The sequence below is a fragment of the Gopherus flavomarginatus genome, chromosome 5 (genome assembly GCF_025201925.1).
Source record: "Gopherus flavomarginatus isolate rGopFla2 chromosome 5, rGopFla2.mat.asm, whole genome shotgun sequence".
Classification (NCBI taxonomy): Eukaryota; Metazoa; Chordata; order Testudines; family Testudinidae; genus Gopherus; species Gopherus flavomarginatus.
Genome location: NC_066621.1, coordinates 110637311 through 110664115, shown reverse-complemented (window position 1 = coordinate 110664115; position 26805 = coordinate 110637311). Strand labels below are relative to the sequence as shown.

The following is a 26805-nucleotide window of genomic DNA, read 5'->3' as shown; positions in this document are numbered from 1 at the left end:
TTGTCAGTTAAAAATGTATAGAGCTTCCAGTACATATGGATGGGTTTGTCTACATAGTAAATGGAACCAAAATAACTAAACAGATTGTAATTCACATCTTTAGTTATTTCAGTTCACGTTTGTGTGTGGACATACTTGTTTCAGAACACAGAAGTGCTCTATTTCAAAATAAATTAATTCAATTAAAAAAAATCAAACTTTTCCTAAAGAAGGCACTTAATATAAAAAAAATGAAAATACAGTTATTTGCAGTATGTAATAATAATAATAATAATATAATATATGGAGATATACCTATCTCATAGAACTGGAAGGGGACCTGAAAGATCACTGAGTCCAGCCCCCTGCCTTCCCTAGCAGGACCAAGTACTGATTTTTGCCTCAGATCCCTAAGTGGCCCCTGCAAGGATTAAACTCACAACCCTGGGTTTAGCAGGTCAATGATCAAATCACTGAGCTATCCCTCCCCCTAAATAAAACACTTATTCCAGAATCAGAATAAGCCATCTGGTGGTTTATACCAAAATAAATATTCTTGAATAATTATTTAGGAATAGCTATTTCGGTAAATTTCCAAGTGTAAACAAACCCTAACTTATGCTCTTAATCAGCTTTCAGGTCTTACAAATACTACTGTCAAAGGCAAACCTGTGTCCGTCTGATCATTCTTAGCAAGCCAAAGCCACAGGCTTTATAATGCAATTGTTTGTGATTTATTTAAAATTTTTCTTTCATATAACTCACTTATTCTCACATTCTCCTTCAAACACCTTGTCAGATAAAGATACAGCATACAGAGCACGCTCAGCATACAATATCCTGATTGCACACCACATTCAGTGGTGATATAAGGTACTACAAAAGTGTGGTATCCGCAGATGTTTCTTAGTACATGCTGGGATATTTCTACAAAAGCCTTCAGTTAGCAAATGTAAAGCAGCTACTTCAAAAACCTAATATAGTTTTAAAAACAAAAGGGAAACAGGTTTGATGTGCCATATAGGGTGAGAATTCCCAGCTCAAGATGCACAAATGAACATTTTTCTTTCTTTTAAAAGGAAATGCTGACAGGAGACAAGCAGTGAAGGAATACACATAAATTAGACAAGTAGTTGACAAGTATGTTTGTTAGAAAGAACAGCCATGTAACACACAGCTTTTAGAAGTATACCATACAATTTTATAGGCACAAGTGAAATAACCATCGAAAACTTTTAGTATTACTTCAGTTTGCTACTGCTTAAAAAGAAAAGTAGGAGGGAAGGAGTGCCAAAGGAAACGGATGTATGTATGCACATATGAGCTTGTCTGTTTGTAACTTTGGTGTTAACAGAGTGGAAGCTGTACAAGGCAGTACCATATTATTTCCCTTAGACATCAACATATTTACCCGATAGCCGCAAAAGTATTGGAGGAACTTCTCTAATTAAGCTAACAATCGCCATTGACATGAGAGTTACTGTATCTTCCTGGAAACATAATTTAAGACTCCCCTCTCTCTTTCTTTAGCCAAATACTAACAATGGTATGGTATCAGAGGGGTAGCGGTGATAGTCTGGATCTGTAAAGCAGCAAAGAGTCCTGTGGCACCTTATAGACTAACAGATGTATTGGAGCATGAGCTTTCGTGGGTGAATACCCACTTCGTTGGATGCAACAGTGGTATGTAATCTATCACTGAAATAAGCCTCTGTAACAGAGGACTGGTGGATAGCTAATCTAATGCCGCTTTTTAAAAAAGGCTCCAGGGGCAATCCTGGCAATTACAGGCCAGTCAACCTAACTTCAATATCAGGCAAATTGCTTGAAACTATACTAAAAAAAACAGAATTGTCAGAACCAGATGAACGTGATTTGTTGTGGAAGAGTCAACACGATGTTTCTAAAGGGAACTCATGCTTCACCAATCTATCAGAATTCTTTGAGGGAGTCAACAAGCAGGTGGACAAGGATGATCCAGTTGATATAGTATACCTGGACTTTCAGAAAGCCTCTTCATATAACAGAAGAACCAGGGGTTCCCCAATGACGTTAATAGGCAGCAGGTTTAAAACAAACATAACCAAGTACTTCTTCACGCAATGCAGAGTCAACCTATGGAACTCATTACCAGTGGATGTTCAAAGGCCAAAAGTATAACTGGGTTAAAAAATGATTTAGATACATTCATGGAGAACAGCCAAGATGATAAGGAATGCCATGCCATGCCCTGGGTCTCCCTAAAACGCTGACAGGCAGAAGCTGGGACTGGATGATGGCAGATGGATCACTCGATAAATTGTCCTGTTCTGTTCATTCCCTCTGAAGCATCTGGCACCGACCACTGTCTGAAGACAGAATACTGGACTAACTGAACCATTGATCTGACTCAGTACGGCCACTCTTATGTTCTTATGTTTTAAATTTCTGTCATTCATTCTGTTCACTGCTGACAGTGGTCTCTGGCAAAGCATACTAGATGGACAAACCTACAACCACTCATTCAAGGCCTGACCCTGTAGGAAATGCCTTTGCCTTTTGAAAGGCAGCATCTTTAACTCCCATTGTGGTCAATGAGATTTGTGGACACTTAGTATGTCATAGAGTTGAGCCATATGAATTCAAATCTCCAGCTAAAATTCAAATTCAGACCACCACAGAAAGGAGGATCCATTAGTGTGTTAAAGCATGGTGTAGTTTGCTTGATTAAGCTTTGTGCATTAAGAAGATTGCTTGACTTGTAACTAAAAAAAAAAAAAAAAAATTATCAAGACAAACTTTTTAAAACTCTATTAACATTCATATGCCACAATGAAAAGTGACAGGGAATATATTTTCTAATATTAACTACCTCCATCAATTTACAATGCAATTGCTTTTTCCCAGAACATTGATTTGTTCAACTTCTCTATCTTTCTAAGTCTGTTAACTTAAAAAAAAGAAAGAAAAAACTGTCACTGCTGACATTTTAAAGATTGTTTGTACTTTTCATCAGCATTCAGAGAATATTTTCATATTATGTTTCTATATATTTCTAGTATTTTCAACTGTAATTTTCTGAAAGATGTTTCTATTGCTATGAAGAATTAAACATATTGAAATATTTGAAAGAGTCACAGTAAAAGTGTACCTGTAACTGGAACATTTTGTGAGACTGATAACTGTACGTCTCCTGTTCCAGGCGGCATGTCAATTACTAAGTAGTCCAGTTGACCCCAGTCTACCTAAAAAAGAGTCAAATGCATTTTAAAAAGAGAGTTGCACCTTCTGGGAAACACAGCCTGAAATTAAACTTGGTACAATGTATAATAAATGCACCAATGGCACACCTCAGGAGACTGATATTACAAATCCCTTTTAGTCTTGCTTTTAGCAAGCAATCAAGACAGATTTTTTAAACAATTTGCAAATTTGTTGGCTTCTTGAAGCTATGCCTCTGAGCATAACTTTGCTCTTCTTATGAAGGATGATCTTCTTTGACATTTTCCCCACAAAATGTAATAACAATCTCATTATTCTAAGTTGTTTATGTCAGAAATGCTGAATCATGTAACAGAGGTCATAAGAAAGTGTTATATAAATCTCAAGTCAAACTACTACTTCTTGTAACAGTATTCCTTAGCAATTGTTTTCATTAATTTTTAAAACAATTTTGCTCACTGTTTATAACTTCTTAGATGCTTGAAACTATATAAACTGCCTTACCAAATTTTTTCCTAGTTTATTATTGTGGTTTTACTCATGAATGAAGAGCTTTCAAGACTGGCTTTTAATTAGGGAAAAACTAGCAGTGAAATACTGGGATAAACAAAATCAAAAGAGATAATTATACAAATTTAGCATGTTCATAAGACACAAAGACTATATAGTTTAGATTTGGTGCCTAACAACCAGCAAAGCTGCCTGTTAAAAATACTGGGCCCAAATCTGGGGGTGCTGTGATTATTTTATGCTATTTTGTATGATGCAAAGTAAGCATATAGTTTGCTTAAACATTTTTCTACTGTTAAGCAAGATTTGCCAGATTGCCTTCAAACACCATTGCTCTTTCTCATCTAACCTTGCTGGAGATGCAAGGAGCAAAATAGGACTGTGATGCTGAGTAAGGCGGTCAGGGCAAAGAGAAAGAGATATGGGAGTCTGAACCAATAACATGAGGAGGTCAGAGAACCAGCAATGTCTCAGCCATGCTGGAACAATGCGAATGAGCTTGGCATAATCCAATTTCAGCTTGAGAATGACCTGAGGGATGATCAAAATCAGACATAATGCATACTGAAGTGCTAAGTCTCAGCTCAGGTGAAAAGCAGTGGTCAGCGAGCCCAGACTGAGATCCCCTATAGAGCAAAACAGAAAGCATTTTTTGTTGTCTCTTGTGACCTGGTTGATTGTTGGGATGTCCCAAACTGTAAAGATGGACCACAGGACGCTGAGCATCAGGGACCATTTGTGATTCAGGGAGACATTTCTGCCAGGTTATTCTGGAACCCACGTAAGTGAATGGCCATAGAGATCATGTTTTCCCCACTGCAAAACTGCCAGAGCCTGATCACCTCCTCACACAGCATGTTGGTCTGTTCAGATAATATATCACAGTGGTATTGTCAGTATCCACAGAGCCAATTATCTCATCATAGAAAGCAATCAGGTTGATCAGGCAGGGCTTGCCCTTGGTGAATCCAGGTTGACTGTTCCTGATCGCCTTCCTCTCCTCCAAGTGCTTCAAAATGGAGACCTAAACTCAAGTTTTGCCTGAGCAAAGAGAAGGTGTTAGATTGTGTCCTACCATGCTCATGTGCTCTGTTTCCACTGTCCTGTAAGGGCAGAGTACTAGTATGGGTGTTAGTGGCATGTTGGGGCATTGCTCAAAGAGGGTAGTGTTAAAACTGAGTTGCAGAAGTGGCATGTACCTTAACTTTGTATTTCCTAGTACACATCAAGGCAGGGCAAGGGGCTTGAATACTGCCCCCAAAGATTCCAGCTCACATACAGGGGGTGGGGAGAGGGACACAGATCCCCCCCAAAGGACAAAGCCTCCCAATCTTGGCTCACGTGAGGGTCAGGGAGAGTGGCTTACACCCTCCAAGAGAGGCGTAGCCCCCCCCAGATGTGGGCATACATGAGAGGGGATAATGTGGACCTGACAGACTCCGGCATCCCTCATCTCCTCTACTCCTCCTGCCACCTCCCCCATTTTCCGTCCATCTACTCTCCCTAATTCCACTGGCCTGCGCACCCCCACAACTCCTCTCTTCTATCATCCACCCCCATTTATCTGCCTCCCCCTATTCCTACTCACTTCTGTCCCCCACCCCTTTTCCCCACCCTCCAATCTCCCAAACCTCACACCACTAGCACTGCTTCCACATACACCTACATTCCTCCTTTCCACTCCAACCTCCTATACTCCCTACCTCTGAATCAAAAATGTTAAGAACATAAGAACGGCCATACTGGGTCAGACAAAAGGTCCATCCAGCCCAGTATCCTGTCTTCTGACACTGGCCAATGCCAGATGCCGCAGAGGGAATGAACAGAACAGGTAATCATCAAGTGAGCCATTCCTTGCTGCCCATTCCCAGCTTCTGGCAAACAGAGGAATCTAAAAATGTTACGAGCACCTCATGTTAGGAGACTGTATATCATGAAACCTTTGACTTTAAGCATATTCAGTTCCATTGTTCTGGAAACACAATTACATTATTCTATCTTTCGTTTTCCTTCCAGTTAATCAATGCTAATTGATTAATCAATGCTGGCACTCTCCTGTAACACTTCCCCAGGTGGAAAAGGGGAAACATGCCCAGTAATTGTTCTCACATATCTGCACAAAGAATGTATACTTTATTATCTTTCAGAAAATACTTAGCACCTCTTCTAAATTAGCTGTACAAATTAGTAAGGCAAAGTTCCCAGAACACAGGTGGATGGATGGTAGCAGCATGCCTACATAGCATTAGCAGATTTCTGCTAGGGATCCATGGGCGTAGCTCAAACCCAATGACTATAGTATGTCCCCTTGAACTATCCAACTACTGTGCCTGGAAACCCTTCATGCACACTTTAATCCTTTTTTGGTTCACGAGTTTTGCCATATGCCATTCCTGACATCCAAACTCTTAAAGTCAATAACTTTTTCAATACTGCTTCCCCAAAAGGGCCATATGTTCCACGCACTAACTAAGATAAATGTTGAGTGACTTGGATCGGTTGGGGGATGATCTGAGCAGATCCACAGCCCCAGCTGTGTACAAAAATAATTGTAAGAACCAGATGATTTTGTAAAATGGTGGGAGAGGGGTGCTTCAGAGGGCTACATCTTTCTGAAAAGACCCCAAATTTGAACCACTACCACTGCCCAGCACTCTATGAAAAACAGAAAATTCCATGCCACCTAAGTAAGAATGTGCTCCACCTTAACTATACAAATAAATATAGTAATGAAAGATGGCAACGTGCCTTTGTTAGCAATCTTGGTAGAAGATTTTAGTGAATTCCAGTTACTTTAGATAAAATGTTAAGATATCTCAACCTCACAGAAAAGCCCTATTTTAGCCTCTGAGATTATAGATGGAGAACTAAAGTAAGCATTTTCTACAGATGACATTTTATCTTGGAAGTCTCCCATTTTGTGTTTTTAACATCTAAATCCTGCTTGCTTTTAAAACCAGAAAAGATTAAGCATTCTCAAGCACCTACACATTGGTTGGCCTATTAGAATTTGTGTCACTGTTAAATTAATATTTAAGTCATTGTAAAGACGATACACTGAAAGGTAAAGGAGGTCCATTGTTAAAAGAAAAGGATATTAAGCAGTTCACAACATGAATAAAAAGATTCAAACCCTTTAGATATATGTACACACATGTACTTCAGGATTCCCAGAAAAACGTCCATGTCTAAGCTCACCAATTGATTTGCCACATAATGCTGAGTATACAATGTACTTTTGAAATAACAAAAGACAAAAAAGAATGAATGTAACAAATAACCCTGAACTTCTTAATGAATACATTGAAAAAAAATATTCCTTCATTCTGAACTAAATGTTTTAGTTACAATTTCTAGACTACCTTTCAGCTACCCCTTAGTCCAGTGAACAAGTGAATTTGGCAATGCATTTTGTAAGCTGTACTTCAGTGAGCATATTTCTTACTATTCTTCAGCCAGACACTTTAGGGCAGTTTTTAATACTACCATTCTGCATGCCTAAAATATTTCTTTCGAATGGCATATTCGTGAAGATAAATTTTCATACACAGACTGAACTATTACAGGTTTTCACAAAGTTTTTGATTTGCTTAGGCAAACCTTTTGTAGATTGGTAGGAATCCTAATATGACAATTAACTTTTGAGGCAGGGTCACAGATCCTTATACTATTAAGAGAAGCAAACTATCTAAGAGTCTGATTATGCCACAATGCAGTGAACAAAGAAGCAGTAGCATGCAACGAACAGTAGTCATATCAAGTCTACCCCAGCCAATACAATGTTCTTGAATGCCCCCTTCAGATCATTGATGACACAGGAAGCCAGAAGCAGGAAGGAGATGTTCTTACAGTTTTGCAGTCAACTTCACTTTGGGAAGTTTTCTACCTTTCGTAAACCTCTTGATTCTCATGGTTCACAACACAAGCTGAGAATAACCTTATATTCACATTTGGGTTATTTATCGTACATATTTTATCCAAACCACAGTTGAGGTTATTTGCAGTCATACAGCCCCTTGACAGGACTCATAGGATACCCAGGGTCATGGCTGATATGTATTTGTATGCTCAAACTCTATAGAAAAACCAAGTGCTGCAGAAGTGAAGTGAATGATTCAATAGATGGCACACTTCTCTTTGTATCATTACTGAAGTTGTGCCTCAGCAGTTCAGGTTGCCACTCTGCTACTGAAAGTGACACATGCAAATGAAATCTTTACAACTTGTGGCCATTAAGAAAATTCTAACAATTTTTGCAAGAGCAGCAGTTTGTAAATCAGGCCATATTCCAACATGGGCAATCATTTTTTCTATCTCCTTAAAATTCTCCTGTAGATTAAATTAGCCAATTTATTCTTCACTTCCTCTCTGCACCAGGATGAGTCCTGAAACACTCCCCCTGGTGGTGTAGCATGGAACTGCAGTCAACCTGCCTTAGCTTTCCTCTTGGTTTACACAGATTCTCTTGGCCTTCAGCTTAGTTCAACTGCTGAGGTAACTTGGCCCTCCAGCTAAGTAATAAAAGTCTACCCCTTCTGGGGTAATCGAAGTCCAAAGAAAAATGTCAATCTTCTGTCTCAGACCTGTGCTGGGCATACAATAGTCTTTGGCCCTTCTCTTCATTGGCTCAAAACTTGCATATCTTCTGGGCTCTGGTTAGTTCCTTCTTCTTCTGCTTAACTGCAGGGGTTGTTGCACCCTCTATCAGGCTGGTAGCATAGGGGGAACCCACACACACTCTACTATGTATTCCTGGCCTTGGGAACCCTAAACAGTTGGGCTGTTTGATCCTGGTAGCCACAAACTGCTTTGCTTCTCCTTCCCAAGGCCTCTTTCTATACCTGCTGTCCCCCCTTCCTGAGGTCAAACCACTTCACCCTTGGAACAGGGAATTACAGCCCTCCTTCTTGGGGATGTGCTTCCTTTCTGGCAGACTTCCCCCAGCTTTTCCTTGAAACAGAATTACATAGCCCATCTTCCTGAGTCTGCGTGGCAGTCTGAATGAGCTTTTCTTCTCATCTTCAGCAGGGTTCAGTTTCGGCACCAGTGAAACCTCCATCCAAGGCACTCCAGACTACGTGCCCTTCATTAAGCTTCATGCAATTTTCTACCTTCTGAGCATCAGTCACCTGACTAGAACACCTGAACCCATCAGCTTGAATGCTGATACTGCCATGGAACACATTCTTAAAACAGGAGTTGGCTGGCCTCGAGGCCCCAGTATCTTTAAATCGGACAGAGACCATCCTGTTACACTCTCTTAAAAACTGTTGGTTGTGTTGATAGCACAAAACGGTTGCTGCTTTTCTGTCAGCTGACTGGGATGAAGGCAGTCTAGTATAGTGGCCAGAGCAGGTAGCAGGCCTATGGCCAGGGTCAGAGCTGTAGTGTTGCATTGGGAACCAAATCCAACGGTCAAAAACAGATGGCAGAAACTGGGTCCAGAGCCAAGGGTCAAGCTGGTGTCCATAATCAAGAGCCAGAGATAAGGATCAAAAACAGAGGTCAGGAACTGGAGACTGAGCTGGGGGTTAAGCTGAAGTCTGTAGTCAGAACCAGAGCCATATGTCAAACAACTGGAGTGAGCAGTGTATCAGGCAAGGAGAGGTTCAAGGCAGGGGCAGGACACAGGACAGGCTGGATGCAAGACAGGAGCAGAAGAAACATGGTAACATTGTAGCAGGCACAGTGGTGAGCAAGAGCATTGAGAAGCCAGTGAGCTGTGCTGACTTAAGAGCCAGCCTGCTGGCCCCTCTGCAGGGAATCAAGTTGCATGGTTAATCAGGCAGCTGTACTGGTAAGGCTGCCCAGGGACTAGCTCTGCTACAGGCCCTGATTCCTGACATCTTCTACCCACAGACAGCTACATTCCAGCGATGGATGAATACAGATTTTGCCTCTGTATCTGGATCCTTTAGGATGAAAAGACATCAACGTGATAATTATTACATAAACACACATAACAAGTACGAATTGACAAATTCTCTACAAAAAAAAAAGGGGGGGGGAAATCTAGACACTAAACCTCTCCAGCTCTATCACCAAAGGAACATTTGACAACATTTTCTGAATTGTCCTGAAGTAATTCCCTGTTGGGTGAAAGTAAGTTTTTTTCATACAGAAGTTCATAATGGAATACCTGGCACTTTCTCAAACATCATTGCTAGGCAACAGTAAAATACACAGTTAACACATATTGCAATTAAATTATTATGGTGCATTTAATTTGACAATTAAACAAGCTTCTCTCACATTTTTCTTCTGAAATCACATAAAAAACAAATTACATACATTATATGAACAGTGCCCAATTATGGTTCTCGTGAGTCTTAGGGCATGGCTACACTTGCAGATGTAGAGCGCTGGGAGTTAAACCAGCCTTCGGAGACCGCAGCAGGGAAAACGCTGCCAAGTGTTTACACGCTCAGCTGGAAGTGCACTGGTGTGGCCACATTAGCAGTTCTTGCAATGCCACAAAGAGCAGTGCATTGTGGTAGCTATCCCAGCATTCAAGTGGTTGCAATGTGCTTTTCAAATGTGGGGGGGAGGGGTGTGGAGTGTGACAGGGAGTGTGTTGTGTGTATGTAAGGGGGAGAGAGAGTGGGTTTTGGGGGTTCTGAGAGTGTGTCAGCATGCTGTCTTGTAAGTTCAGATCCCCCTCTCCCCCACCTCTCTCTCACACACTCACAGCAAGTAACATTTCATACTAATAGCTTGCTTTGTCCCGGAGCAGATAAGCATGCTGGATACCAGAAACGGAGCTTTGAAAGGGAATATCTGCATTCCTACAGCTAGGGTGACCAGACGTCCCAATAAAATCGGGACTGTCCCAATATTTAGGCATTTGTCCCACGCCCTGACCAATGTTCGGTCAGGCCGCAATTTGTCCCGATATTTCACGGCACGCCGTTGTTGTTTTTTTGCTCCGCCAGCGGCCTCTCCCTCCCCCCTCCACGTGTCCCGATAATTCCTTCCTCTCATCTGGTCACTCTACCTACAGCTGATTCCAAAACAATGACAAGATTGGCCACTTGACTTAAGTGGAATTATGGGACATTTCCGGAGGCCGATGAAAGCGCAGTAATGCAACACCGCGTTTACACTGAAGCTGGAGCATTTCAGCCGAGGTGCAACAGGCATTATGCTTCTCATGGAGGTGGATTACCAGGAGCGCTCCAGCTGCAGAGTCCAGGCGCTCTAAGTGCCTTGCCAGTGTGGATGGGTCAGGAGTCAAGGCGCCTGGGTCTGCTTTAATGCACACTAACTTGCAAGTTTAGCCATGCCCTGAGCACACTGGGAACGGGAAGAGATACACTGTTCCAATATTATGCCCTGCAGATGTGTGGATGGCATTGGAAGGGCCTGTTCAAGAGTATCCCCTCCAATGGAGCTGTCCTCATGTGCAAGGGCCACAGTTATGGCCATGCTATTGTCCTGGCCAGAAACTACTCCCTCTTGACTGTTGCTGCTACTGACCGTGCTACTCAGTCCCCCTTCATGCTCACCACTAAGAGCTTAGAAGGGAATTAAAGCAAAACAAAATGAGGTGGAAATGCCCAAAAAGCTGTGGAGGGTGAAAAGGGGGGAAGAAATAAAAAACCTTAGTCCTGTAGAATTTTATTCTGCTCAAATTCTCAGAAACTTCTCCTTTTCCCATTTGGGGGTGGGGTAGATCTAGGATCTGTAGGACCAAGAGCTGCAGAGATAGGTAACATATAACTGAGCATAAAACTAGGCAACAAGGGTTTGGAGGTTCATCCCCTTACATCTATTCCCTCCCATTCTAGACCCTTGGGGGACATGGATGAGCATTCATATTGCACTCCTCATCAGTACATGGCCCAGGCCAGGGAAGTTAATAATCAAACCAGCAGATCAAATTCAGTGATGAATCCTAGTCACGTGGCACCTGAGCCATGTTGCACCATATGCCAAGATGATTCTGGACCCTGTGGCCCATGGAACTTATAGATGTCAACTGACATAGCACACAGGAGGTGTACACTGTTTTTCAAGGATCCCCTGGGGCTGATATCTACATAACAGTTTACCAAAGGATAGCATGTGAGGTCTCTATCAAGGGCCAACAGTTCACTGGTTGTCACAATTATTGCAAAATGTTTGTTAATGAAATAGTTTAAGAGATATGTAAAATGTAAAATACTAGGTTCCAAAACTGTCAAAGTAAAGCTTGCCATCCTATTTGAGGTGAGCCTCAAAGCTAACTCCATCAGCATATAGATCAATGGATATCCACGGAGACAGGCTATGTTTACTGTGTGGGTTCAGGACCAAGGATTTACAAAGACAAAGGAACCCCAGATAAGTCACTAAAGAAGGGACTTCCTGGGCTAAAAGACAATAGTCTGTAACTGCATTAAAAAAAAAAAAAAAGGACAAGGGACAAGATTTCATCCTTCACCAATGAAGCAAACTCACAGCACGTTTGTCATATTAAAGGATGGTCAGAGCCATATTGGATGGAAAATACTGCAAGGACTTTGGGTGAGCAATATTCTACAAGCCATGTTAATTAAGTGTATGCTCAACAATGGATTACAATTTTGTTTTATATATATCCATTTGTTTCCAGGACTTCTAGTTGCTATTACTTGAATCTCTATACTTTGTTAATACACTTGATTTCACTATAAACATATCTAAGTGCTTTGTGCATAGCAGAGCAATGATCTGAGTAAAAACTGGGGTGGGCTGTTTGTTTGGAAGCAGCAAATCTGTGAATACTGCAAGTGTCTAGCCAAACATGGCCTAGACACTTCAGAGAGATGATCAGAGGGCTCAAAGACTGGAGTGCGCCTATCACTAACCCTTAAGAGACAGCAGGGCCTGCGAGACCTAGAGGGGAGTGCTTGTGTTACCCATAGCTGGTAGAGTTGAGGAGGTGACCCCCACCAGACACAGACAAGCATTCTTCACACTAAAAGAGAGCAATAGCAAGATGCCTCTCCGACCTGGGTACTCTTGGGAAGTGCCACACTTCCACAAGGGAAACTTCATGGAGTTTCCTGGCTTGTCTCTGTCCCAGTGTATAGGGTTTTACCACAAGTGGATATGAGACAAATATTAAATTTTAAGTGCAATGATCTCTTACAACAATTTATATCATTTAATGGAAAGTTTTCCAGTACTACTATTACTAAGTCTCAACAAACATTAAGAAAGGGAAAGTTTAATTAAATTTGAAATGGTAAGAGGAAATCAGATGATAGACTTTTTGAAATCCACTACTGCTATTTCTTAGACATTATTAAAATGGTATATGCAATCACGCTATAATATAATAAAGCTATTTGTACTCACATCCTGTTTAAATGCAATATTTGACCAAATCATGGCCATTAGTTCTCATGTTCCCAATCAGTTCTAAGAAATGTGTCTCTATGTAAATACTACTACTTGTGGACAACTAAATGTGTTTAGATTAACACTACATTATAGTGAGGGAACTCTCTTTGCAAGCAAAGGGGATGGTAAATGACAAAAATCTGCACTGTAACATCTGATATCTTTGCATGTGGAAAAATGTTTGCCACTTTAATTTGTACAGCATATCCAACATTTCAAACCTTGGAAATGTAACTGTGCTTTGCATACATGTAGCATTCCTCTTTTTTTAAAAAAAGATGAAATTTGACATTTATTGTTAAAGCAATGTGTCATGTGCGTCTATGTATTTTCCCTTACTCAGAAATATCATGAATGCTTCTATGTAAATTGCTTTAATCTCTTTGTTTATGTGACAAATCATAAACAAAATACCAGGTATTCATAATATGCATTCTGAATGAGTATTCTAAATATCAAGTTTAATATGAGGCAGAACATGCAAATGTCATTGGTATCTGCAGGAAAGTACACTCAGTGGTAGCTGTAGGAAAGTATCTGGTCAGAGTAAACTGTACACAAGGCGGCACTGGAAGAGTTTTAACAAAGAATTACTCCTTGTGGTCTTGTAATAATCCTGACGTTTAGTAAATAACAGAGATAATCTTTATTTACTCTCATTAAGAGAAGCACATGCAGAGTTCCAGTCAAGAAGCACTTCAGATACAGATTTGGCAGCAGCCAAGCAGCTACCCCAGCTTGGAACACCAATGTTAGAGCAGTTCTAAGAGGTTCATTTAAACAGGGTTAAAGTATATTCGACACCTGATCTCTGCTTTCAGCAGATACTATATACCAATAATTATATAAAAGTAAATGGTAAATATGGGGACAGAATGAGGAAGCCCGGAAATTCTCCTGATGACTGCACAGACACAGCTGTCCCCATCTTTTTATTCAAGATTAAACCAATATCAAAAAGTAATCTTTCAAGGGAATCTTTTCAGGATCCCACTTAAGCCTACACATACAATTACATAATTGATTTTATGATTTAATTAAGGCTTTTGACAGTCTTACATGACATACAAACAAACTAGGGAAATGTAGTCTAGATGATATTACTATAAAGGTGAACACAACTGGTTGAAGACCGTACTCAAGGAGTAATTATCATCGGTTCAGTGTCAAATTGGGAGGGTGTATCAAGTGGGGACACACAGGGGTCAGTTCTGGGTACAGTACTATTCAATATGTTCATTAAATTACGTGGATAATGGAATGGGGAGTATGCAGATACAATTTGAAAATTTACCGATGACTCCAAGCTGGGAAGGGTGGCAAGCACTTTGAAGGACAGTGTAGTAGGGCAGCTCCCTCAGTCCAGCAGAAAAAGGGTTAACGTCAGCCCTGGGAGAAGGTGGTGGCTGAGAGCTGCTAAGCTGGGCTGCTTGGGGAAGTGGCTGCAGCTGGGCCATGCCCCAGTCAAGCCACAGCTGGCCTGTATAAAAAGCCTGGGAGCCAGAGGCTCAAGAGAAGTCTCTCTCCAGGATGGGAGAGAGCAGGGCCTGGCTGCCTGCAGAAAGGGTACTGGAGGTGAAGCACGGTTGGGGAAAGGCCAGAGGAGCAGGGGAGCTCCCGTCTGGCAACTTCCCAGGCTGCAGGACCTGGTCCTAGACCCACAGAGGTACTGGGAGGAAGGCAAAGGCAGCAGATCCAAACCCCCCTTGCCTATGATGAGTGGCTTTTACACTGCAGTCTGCCCCAGGGACCGGGGGGCTTAGTGATGACTGGCAGCAGCCCAGACCAAGGCAAGGTGGTGATTAGAGTGTTGGGAGTTCCCCAGACAGGGGAGATCAAAGGCAGAGTGTGGGGGTATTGCCAGGGGGCAGCACCCCAGATAAAAGGGCACCAGGGTCTGGGAGGGACATGGGGCAGAAACAAGCGGGACACTGGCCTGCAGAGGGCGCCCAGGCTGGAAAAAAGCTAATTCCCTGAGACAACCAGCAGGAGGCGCCACAGGGGTGAGTCCTGCACGTTTACAGACAGGATTAGAATTCAAAATTAGCATGACAAATTGGAGAACTAGTCTCAATTCAACAAGATGAAATTCAATAAAGATATGTGCAAAGTACTTCAGTTAGGAAAAATTAAACGCACAACATCACAATGGGGAACAACTGGCTAGGTGGTAGTACAGCTGAAAAGGATCTGGGGGCTATAGTGGGCCACGGATTGAATACAAGTCAAGTGTGATAGTGGCAAAAAAGGCCAGAGGTAATTGTCCTGTCCTGTTCAGCACAGGTGAGGCCTCAGTTGGAGCATCATATCCAATTCTGGGCCCCACACTTCAAGGAAGATGAGAATAAACTGGAGGAAGTCCAGAGGAAAGCAACAAAAATGATAAAACATTTAGAAAACCTGACCCATGAGGAACGGTTAAAAAAAACTGGGCATGTTTACTCTTGAGACAAGAAGTCTGAAAGAGGAACCTGATAACACTCTTCAAATATGTTAAGGGCTGTTAAAAAGAGAATGGTGATCAATTATTCTCCATGTTCACTGAAAGTGGATGTATGTGTAGTATGGGTATAACCTGCAACAAGGGAGATTTAGATTAGATATTAGGAAAAACTTTAACTATATGGATAATTAAGCTCTGGAATAGGCTTTCAAGGGAGGTTGTGAATCCTCATCATTGGTGGTTTTTAACAACATATTGGACATTCACCTGGCAGGGATGGTCTACATTTACCTGATCCTGCCTCAGTGCACAGAGTTGGACTTCGTGACTTCTTGAGGTCCCTTCCAGCCCCACATTTCTATGATACTATGATTTAAGAAAATTATTTTAGGAATAAATGGTCTACTTTAGGATTAATATATAATAAAAATGAGATGATTTGAATAAATTTTTCCCTTTTATTTCTTTGAAAATATTTTACCAATCCTTTAAAAAAAGACGGAGATGTTCCCCAAACATACCACCAAAGATGTTTATCCTTAGTGGAATTTACCAACTGGCATGGAAATACCTACCATAGCAGGATTTCCTAAAGAGCCTAAGTCACTTAAACACTCTTTGAACAGAGATTGCTGCCCCCTTTGGGACTTATTCTTCCAATACCACATCCAGCCGTGAAGACTTACAAAAAGGTCACACCACCACTAAGAAACCAGATGCGGAGAGATTAAAATATTGAAAACCCTGTCAGAACATATTTCCTTCAGAAGCTAAGAGTGTGCCTATACCAATCATGAAAGAACTACAGGGACAATTCTATGGACCACTATTAGGTGGATTATAGATAGACTTAACACAGTTCAATTTACTTATTTTATAATTTTGATGGATAATATTGGTTTATTTTTAAGCACTTTTTCTGATTTTTATAGATTTAAAATGTTCACAGTTGTGCAAAATGATGAGTTAAAAGCTTTTTTTCCTATTTTTACCTATTTAAATTTTCACAGCTTCAGGAAATTATGGAGGGTGTCAGGTAATAGTGGAATCAGATAATATTTATTTAATGACAGTACCTGCTGAGAGTCAAAAAGTTAAAGCTTTATACTCATTAAAATACAAACTGTCAACATCACATCTCAACGTATACAATACAAATATCCTTAAATCAAACTCTAAAGTTCTCAAGCAGCATTTTTTTTACTCTGCCTAACTATACATTCTGATTATCATTAATGGAAATTGTTTTCTCTTTGGTGTGAGTGTACAGTGAAATCAACATTTACCAGTTGTGACAGACCCAGACCACTGGGGTACAGGAGTCTGGTAGAGGGCAAATATACTGGTCACCGGACGAGTACTTTTCTGTTCCCTGAGTGACGAGAGCAGGGGCTGCACTAGAGTAATTAGGAACCTGCCAGAACCAATTAAGGCAGACAGGCTGATTAGAACACCTGCAGCCAATCAAGGCAGGCTAATCAGGGCACTTGGGTTTAAAAAGGAGCTCAGTTCAGTTTGTGATGGGAGTGTGAGGAGCTGGGAGCAAGAGGTGCAAGGAGCTGAGAGTGAGAGGGGGTGCTGCTGGAGGACTAAGGAATACAACCTTTATCAGACAACAGGAGGAAGGTCTTGTGGTGTGGATAAAGAAGGTGTTTGGAGGAGGCCACGGGGAAGTAGCCCAGGGAGTTGTAGCTGTCATGCAGCTGTTACAAGAGGCACTATAGATAGCTGCAATCCACAGGGCCCTGGGCTGGAACCCGGAGTAGAGGGCAGACCTGGGTTCCCCCCAAACCTCCCAACTCCTGATCAGACACAGGAGGAGCTGACTCAGACTGTGGGTTCCACCAGAGGGGAAGATCACTGAGATGTGCAAATCTGCCAATAAGCGCAGGACCCACCAAGGTAGAGGAGGAACTTTGTCACACAGTAAAAACCTAATCCTTCCAAACCTAATCTTAGAATTGTTCCTGTTACCAACCCCACAACTCCTGAGGTTCTGAACCCTCAAACGGGGGACATAAACATCCAAACCACAGGTTTCTAATTTTATATATTTTATTAACTAAACTAAATAAGAATGAATAAAAATACTTGTAGCCTGATTTAGGGTGTACTGATTAATATTTAATTTGGATAATATGGAAATTATTTTAATTTGATTTGATTTTAATAATAATAAATATTAATTAGTATGGGTTTTAGGCTCGCCAATCTGTTTGATCAGAAGATAAAAGTTCTTGTCCTGAATCAGGCTCCACAGAATTTATAAAGGACCCTCGGGGGATGACAGGAAGCTCACACTGAGACAGATATAGCCTTAAAGACTTTTTATTAATTAATAATAGTAAGTAAATGGTAAAATACCCAGAATTACAAAGTTACAATTGCATTACTGCTATTCAAAGATGCATATGATAATATAGTATTATATGCAACAAAGCTTTGGTTAACATACTCACACCCTTCCTTGATAACCTGGTGGTAAGAGACATAGGAACAGCCTTGCAGTTCAGGTTTCTCAATTCTTGAGTGAGGGATGCAGTGCTTAGAAAATGCTAACAGCTCTCAAAGCTGACTAGGATTTACTTGACTAACAAACTTAAATCAAAACCTAATAAACTAAGAATAAAACTTAGCCTAGTTCCTTTGAAACTTAAAGTTTAAGAACAATATAGCCTACTAATAATCGCAGTCATCGTAGATAGATAGAGTGGAGGAAGTAAGTAAGTGAGAACTGGAGCAAGTGAGAAAAGGAGTACTCTGTTGAGGTGGGTTACCTCTTTTATAGGGTAAATGCCGGAAATCCTTCTTCTTATGCCCAAATTTCATTCCTCACCCACAGAAGTGTTAGGGTACACTTACCCCATAGGCTATTATGTATGTGCATATTGATGACAGGTATGTACACACATCAGTCTCTTGTGGTGTACTTGTTAAGTCTGTGGGTACAACACTGAAAAAACCCCTTGCCATTCTCCATTGTCTACTGGTCTAGATAAAAGGTCATGGACATAAACATGGGTACTCATCTATTTAGGTAACAAGATATAGGTCAACTTTGCTTTCTGAGTAAAAGGTCTGCTAACTTTGCCTTGGCTTGACATAGAGGAAATGGCCAGTAGGTCTCTTGCATTACAGCCAAACTTACTTTAATATAAATCTATAAATCTATTACAATAAACCAAATACTTAAATTATAAGAAAAGATACATACAAGCAAGCCATTTAGTCCTTTAAGCTACAACACACCTCTACTTTGATATAACATGATCCGATATAACATGAATTTGGATATAACGCGGTAAAGCAGTGCTCCAGGGAATGGAGGCTGAGCACTCTGGTGGATCAAGGCAAGTTCGATAGAACGCGGTTTCACCTATAACGCGGTAAGACTTTTTGGCTCCTGAGGACAGCATTATATTGAAGTAGAGGTGTATAAACACATCAAACCATGCAGTTAATTTATCAGGTTGATTAATCCATATTAAATGGATTTATAAGCTTTATCTAATAATTTAGCAAGTTGTTGGACCCCCAATTTGGGCCCTAGGGCCAGGCAGCTGGTGCTCCGGCCTCCACCCCCAACGGATTTTTCCCCCAGCCCCCATAGCTGCCACTGATCACGTAGCTGTTCGGAAAGCAGAACTTGTAACAGGAAGAGCAGCCTTGTGGTCAGCCGGCCTGAAGGGACGAAGTTCCCCTCACGACGGTTGCTTCCTGGGTAAGGATGTAGGGGCCCGACTGCCTCCCTTGTATGGGCATAAGCCACTCGCGACCCCACAATTGGCTTATCACAAATTATGACGAAAAATTCGCTATATATTCCTGACCCCCTCCCGGGGACGGGGGGAGAGAGAACTCGAATTCCCGTCGAACCGTATCCAGGATTGATCAACCTGGCTCTCTCCTGGCTCACGCATTCCCCAGAGCCTGACTGCTTGCCGGCCGTAATGAAACTTTTGTGGTTTGTATGTGTAAGTATAATTAGTTGTTAAGGATATCTGTATATCTGTGTTGCTAGATAAGAGGCAGAGACTGGTTCCAGCCGCCCCAAGGCTCCTGCTAGGGGAAACCCGTTGACCAGGAAACCTTGAACGCAAGGGGGACCAGTTGAGCCTAGCAATTTGTCTACTAAGATTAGTTGCTGCATTTATGAGTACTAACAGCACCAATATCACTTTTATTAACCCCTGGGACGACCTGAATAATTATTGGGACTTAGAAAAATACCAGGGCCAACTTCTATTTGTAATTGTAGTGTTTGTGTTATTTGTTCTAGTATTATATTGTAAGCCCAAGCTGTAACTAATTGTGTTATCCCTTATCCTTATCTGTGACTCATTTAATAAATCCTTAATTTTTAACACTATGCCTGATTGCTTGCGTTATCCCCGTCACTACCCTTGGGCACTTGTCACCCCCCCCCGGGGCATCCAGTGATCGAACCTCCGCCCTATTCCAACGCTCATTACCCGGTAGATAACGGGCACCTGGTGGCCATATCGGTGGAGCGAGGGGCGAGAGCAATCTGTAATCAACATGGCGTCACGAACAGGATGCCTTCGGGAGGGTCAGTGCCCGTGGTGTAGTGGGGACCGTGAACAATCTGAGCTCGAGCAATTTCAACACCTGCAATTTCACCAAGTGGCCAGCAGACAGTCTGCGAAGCCCACCCTAGATTGGATTTGTATTATAGAATCAGGGTCAGGGTCAAAAAGCTATACGACCTCATTAACCCTGCCCGCCGTAGGATGTCTCCTCCATTGCCATCCCACCTTTAAATGTCAGCCGGCCGATGGCTCCCTGCAACCCCAGTGCACGGGGGTTGCGGAGACTAGTCGGACCGAGACACCGTCAGGCATTTGGAAGGAGTGTAGCCGTATCATAAAAAGATCCGGGGCCACCGTTTCCAAACTCATACCCCCGCCCCGGGTACAGCCGGGTGATCCTGCCCATGGGTTGCTAGCCCAGTTAGTGCAGGAATTAGAACAGACCAGGCGAACAAAGAAACTTAGACCAGACGAGTATAAGTCAGAGGACGTGTCCACGGTCTTGTTCAGCGCACTGAACAAGGCGCTGGACCTCTGTGCGGTCCTTCATGGAAGCACTATGTTTGCTGCTAAACAAGCCGCTGCTAACAGCACCGACAGCGCAGAATGTGAGATAAGTGAAAAGGAGCAGGAGGACGGGAGTCAGAATAGTAAAAGCCCACCCCCCTATGAAGACCCCCCTTCCCCTTTAATCTACCCCGCACTCCCCTCAGCCCCACCTGCGCCTGAGAAGGAGGGGCAGATAGAGGCAATGCCCGTTGTTATCACCAAAAGTAAGTTGGATTCTAATACAGGCCAGACGGTTACGACCACCGAGCTTCGAACTCGCACTAAGGCGGAGTTGAAGGAATTCTTAGCAGACACGAGGCGCAGGGAGGGCGAGGCACCCCTAATATGGCTGGGTCGTCTGGCTCTGGATTATGGGGCGGAGGTAGTGGATAAGGAGGCGGCCGCTGTTCTGGCCAAAACGTCTAATTGGTCGTCGGGGTTCCCGGGTCATCACCTCTTAGGAAATGGGGTCTGGCCGCTTATCATACCAGCCGCGGCCGCCCTAACAATGAAGGGAAGTTTTAAGGGCATGCATATTCCCCCTGGCAGCATAAACACCCCCCACGAAGTTATATGGGCCATTGCCGGAGCGTCCATCTTAACGTGGGACCCACAAGCGACGCCGTTAAATTTAAACCCGCAACAGCTCCAGTCGGGCTTCCCCTTTATTTTTGTCGCAGACCCCACTCAAATTCCGGTCAACCGGGACGCAGTGGACATGGCCGTAGAAGGCGCCCCACCGATTGACACAGGGGGGACCCTGCTGCTCCATGGTTGGGTTGGGCAACCCCTTATTACCTTATATGAAGTCATGTCCCGGCTTCGAATGCCACCAGCCTCGAAGAACCCCATTTCAGCCCTTCCAGCTGAGAGCCCTGTTAACAAGGGTCAGCCTAAACACCCTGAACGAACTAAGGCTGAAAGAGCACTTTTTGGGTTCCTATTACATAAGGGGATCCCCAAGGAGGCACTGCGGAAAATGTCTGATACCCAGCAGCTAGATTTGGGGAGACAGTTAGGATGGAGGGACTGGGACGACTATTTGAGAACAAAAAACGAGTAGAGGCCGGGTGCGCCCCGGCCTCCACAGAGACTTGGGATGATCGACCATATCACACCCTATTGGTAGCCGGTCCCAAACCCCCTCACACCCCTGTATCTTTTTTGTTGGACACCGGAGCTCAAATCTCCGTTATAAAATCCGATGTACCCCATGTACCCACAAGTTCTATTATGTTTATTCAGGGTCTTAACAGTATTGAAGAAAAGCCTGTAGTCACCTTTACTCTGATTCATAAGGGGTATAAGCGAAAAGTTAAGGCTTTGTTGGGGGGAACAAATTTGCTGGGGGTTGGGGATATAAAACGACTGCGATTATAAAAACAAGTCTGTCAGGCTCTACCTATCACCCTGTCGCCCGAAGCCCCCCCCCCTTATTGCCCCGAGCTTGTTAATAACAGTTCATGGAAATTTTCCCCCATTCCCACAAAGCCTGAAGGCATCCCCCTCATTAAGCAACTGCTCGCCCAGTTATTAAAGGAGGGACGGATATCACAGGCGATCGCGTCAAACTATCTATCTCCCGGCTGGGGTATCCCCAAGCCTGGCAATCCCTCTGAATTTCGATTGGTAATTGATTATAGGCAGGCAAACAGCCGAGTCCGACACCTCCCATTCGCAGGCCCAGCCACCATTCCAGAAATACGGCAACAGCTAAGCGATGCCAGTGGGAGATGGGCCTGCACCCTAGATTTAAAGGATATGTTCTATCAAATCCCGTTGGAGGACAAACCCCAAATCCTAAATTTTGCTTTCCAGGGAGCACAGTATCAGTGGAAGGTGTGCCCTCAAGGGTTCTGTAATTCCCCCGCCTTGGCCACGGCCGCTCTTGCGAAAACTTTAAAGGGGATAGAAGCCATTGGGGGCACCACCATTTTGGCCTATGTGGACGACATAATTATAATTGGACCCAACGAACACATAGTCCAACACGTAACTAATACCGTGGTAGCCGAACTAAAGGCCAATGGGTGGCGAATTAATGAGGCAAAAAGCCACCTCGTGCCCTCTCAAAGCTTTTCCTTCTTAGGCCAACATTATGACCCTTATAACTGTGGCCAACCCACCTCGGGAATTTTAGACCCTTGGGTTAAAGACCCACCCGAGAATAAAAAGCAACTGCAGAGACTTTTAGGCCTGATTAATTATCACCGACACTTCATCCCAGATAAACACCTTGTAGACCTGGAAACGATCCAGGAACCCCTCTCGTCCAAACGGAAACGGGAAATATGGAGTCCTGAGGCCCAAAAAAGCTTGGAACAAATAGCCACCTGGTTTGCCTCTAACCCACGGCTAACGCGATATAAAAGGGATTCGCCTTTTACCATTACCCTTTTCTTTATACAACATCATTATGGGTACTCAGTATCACAAGACGGGCAACCGGTTTATAACTGGGCCCGGCGGCTTAAGGGTCCTCAATATCGATATGGACCCATAGGACTTATGTTACTAGCCGCAGGCGAGGCACGCGTTTGGGCCCCGCTATCTAGTAAAGGGACCCTGATAGGCCCCGAGGTACACCTCATTCCATGGCTCACGCGGTTGCCCCCTCCTAGTTTTCACGGGACCAGCCTAACTTGGCAACAGCTGTGTTATTTGGGGGAGATCACGTGGCGGGAATGGACGCTTAAATCGCTGCCAAACGATGTCCGATTCCCAGCAGCCTCGGAGCCCTTGTGTATAGAAACAAAATATGACCCCTGGATTGTGTCCGATGGGGGCACTTCCCCGACCCCCCGGGCAGGAGTCCTCTGTGCTAAATGCGACCATTTCCAGGTTGATCTCCTTCCCCCGGGTTCATCGGCCCAGCATAGCGAAGTTCATGGGGTCCTTCTCGCTGCCCAGCATGTTACCCAGGCCCATTCTGTTTCTGCTCAGGTCGTATTGGGTATAGATTCACAATTTTGTCTCAGCATCCTCACGGGAGAGGCTAACCCCACAGCGTTCATGCCACTATGGGAAACTATTTTTGACCTCATACGTAAGTTCTCCCGGCCCTGGTTTATCACCCATTGCCCGTCACATCGTCCTGACTCTAACCCCCTCCACTCCGATTTGGATCGCAGAATGAGGGAAATTCAAGCACCCCAAGTGTGCCTGGGGCAGCAGCCCCAGCTTAACACCGACCCATTCCTCCAATGGCTTCATGAGAATTGGGGGCATTTGCCTAGCGGCCGCCTATATAATCAGTTAACCCTAGGTGCTCAGGGAAAACCTGAGGTACGGCGGCAGGACTGTGAAAGAATCGTGCAGTCCTGCCTTAAGTGTGCACAAATCAAGTCCCAAAACCGCCCACGTTATGAGCGGTGGGCGTACGCTGCGGAGTATTTCCCTCCTGGCGCGGTGTGGCAAATAGATTTAATGGGACCCCTGCCTGGAGCCCGTCGCCACCCAAAGGCTCTGGTAGTGGTAGATTTGGGCTCCCGTCAAACTCACTGTATCCCTCTAAATACCACCACGGCTGCGGCTGTGGCTGGGGCACTGCAACAGGTAGCCGCAGCATGGGGTGTGCCCTCCGAAGTTCAAGCAGATGGAGGACCCCCGTTTACCAGCAAACGTTTTGAAGCATTAGTGCTGGGATGGGGGGCTTCCCTCCATATTCACTTAAAGTATCACCCCGAAAGTAATGGTGTTGTAGAGCGTAAAATCGGAGTTCTGAAAACCATGATACGTTCAGTTAATCCCAACGCTGATTATAAGGGTTGGAGTGCACTATTACCGCAGGTTTTAATCTCTCTCAATGCAAACTATTCTCGTTGGCCTGAAATCAGCCCCAGACCTAGAGGCCCCTGGACACCCGTATATCAGCCTGACCAACTAGTCTGGGTGGCTGAGCCACAGGCCTCAGGTCACCGAGAACCCTACGCTGCACAAATTGTAAGTACAGGTAAATATCCTAATACCTACACGATTGTGGATGCCCGGGGCACCCACACCTTGGTCCATCATAACTGGATAAGCAAGCGTTCCGAGTCAGGAACGAACTAACGGGGGCCAATAAGGCCGCCTTCTGTTTGTCTTGCAGCTCGCAATGGCAGCAGGAAAACGGGACGACAACCAGAAGGGCCCCGATCCGCGGAACCTAGGACAGCCGTATCCTGTAGATGAGAATGCCCATAAGCTTATGTTCGCGGCCTATTGGATCCAAGAAGTCCTGGGAGGAAACATCGACTTATCCTCACTGACACCTGACAACTGCCTTGCATGTTCCAATAGGCTGTCTGTAAATAGGCCTTTGTTTGATTTATTGCCATTAGTGTTTAACTTTAGTAGTATTAATAGTCCCCTTAATTGTTCTTCCTCCTTTGCTCAGTGGCTCCCTATCGTGCAGTGGACAGGTTGTACAAATGATTATTTTAACCCCATCTCCCCCCGTGTCTTTCCTATTTTTAATAAAACTTCGGCACGTTATCTAGGCCCACTCCCCTTGTCACCCGGGCAGAGACCCACGGCGTCCCACTGTTGGGTGTTTTATGGCAATAAGGGACGACGAGGCCGGTCAAACCCACCCTACTGGGTAGGCACGTATCCAAACTGTTCCCAAACCCTCATCTATGACAACGTATCCCACGGCAACGCTGTTATGAATCGGGACACCCCCCTGCCGATAACCAATAAAACTGTCGTGGAAATAAATGTCATGGACCCACCCTTTAGTGACTTTTTTAACCCTCTTAGGCACACCTATTTTTATTCTAGTTGGGTTTTAAATAAGTTAAGACCCGGTCACTTTTGGCTATGTGGCGAGACGGCCTTTGCAGCACTCCCCCCCAATCCCAAAGGTATATGTACCATCGGGTCTATCCTGATAAAAGGGGGTGGTCTTTATGTCAAGACCCGGCAGCCCAGTTCGGCCGGGCGGGTTCGACGTTCTTGGGGATGGTGGGAGAGGGCAAAGGGTGCGTTATCCTCTGTAGTATCTTCAGCGGTTTCATTCAACCCCGTGGGATATATGTTATTGCGTGAGCAAGTATTATTCCAGTCATTGGCTATTGAAACACTAGCTAACACCACTGCACGGGGCTTCAGCTTAGTTAATCAGCGGTTAGATGAATTAGCAGAGTATTCTTTTCAAAATCGCTTAATGATATAATTTTTGTTACAATCACGGGATTTTTGTGAAACCCTCATATCTATGTATCCGCAGTTTAAAGATAAGTGCTGTATCTCTCTTTCTTCTATCTCTGGAAACTTAAGTGAAGTGATTGATGACCTTCAGGCCTTGGGAACTGCTGTGCATGAGTCCAGAGAGACCTTCCGCTTTTGGTCATGGCTGGAGTGGCTGGGCCTTGGTGCCTATAAGGCTTATTTTCAGTCCCTTTTGGTGTCGCTCGTGGTGGGCCTCTGCCTCCTCTGCCTCGGGTGTGCTTTTGTTAAGGCCTGTGTTCGGCGGATGGTGGGAAGTGCCCTTATTGCCTCGGCCGCTGAGAAGCATCCGCTCGTAGGAGCGGACGCTGACTCGGACACTGAGGTTTAGGTACGTTGGGTGTTGTCGGCCGGAGCATGGGGGCATGTTGGACCCCCAATTTGGGCCCTAGGGCCAGGCAGCTGGTGCTCCGGCCTCCACCCCCAACGGATTTTTCCCCCAGCCCCCATAGCTGCCACTGATCACGTAGCTGTTCGGAAAGCAGAACTTGTAACAGGAAGAGCAGCCTTGTGGTCAGCCGGCCTGAAGGGACGAAGTTCCCCTCACGACGGTTGCTTCCTGGGTAAGGATGTAGGGGCCCGACTGCCTCCCTTGTATGGGCATAAGCCACTCGCGACCCCACAATTGGCTTATCACAAATTATGACGAAAAATTCGCTATATATTCCTGACCCCCTCCCGGGGACGGGGGGAGAGAGAACTCGAATTCCCGTCGAACCGTATCCAGGATTGATCAACCTGGCTCTCTCCTGGCTCACGCATTCCCCAGAGCCTGACTGCTTGCCGGCCGTAATGAAACTTTTGTGGTTTGTATGTGTAAGTATAATTAGTTGTTAAGGATATCTGTATATCTGTGTTGCTAGATAAGAGGCAGAGACTGGTTCCAGCCGCCCCAAGGCTCCTGCTAGGGGAAACCCGTTGACCAGGAAACCTTGAACGCAAGGGGGACCAGTTGAGCCTAGCAATTTGTGTCTACTAAGATTAGTTGCTGCATTT

At 44.0% G+C, this 26805-nt stretch overlaps 1 protein-coding gene across 5 annotated transcripts in view; it reads right to left on the bottom strand.

Moving 5' to 3' along the window:
• Positions 1 to 26805, bottom strand: part of NUBPL (NUBP iron-sulfur cluster assembly factor, mitochondrial) — a 173385-nt gene that overhangs the window by 62363 nt on the left and 84217 nt on the right. For 4 of the 5 annotated variants that reach the window (XM_050953940.1, XM_050953942.1, XM_050953943.1 and 1 more), the window contains one exon: positions 3110 to 3203. The exons of the other annotated variant lie outside the window; for it this stretch is intronic. In XM_050953940.1, the coding sequence (XP_050809897.1) occupies positions 3110 to 3203 (94 nt within the window). The remainder of the gene's footprint in view (positions 1 to 3109; positions 3204 to 26805) is intronic. 5 annotated transcript variants of the gene reach the window in all.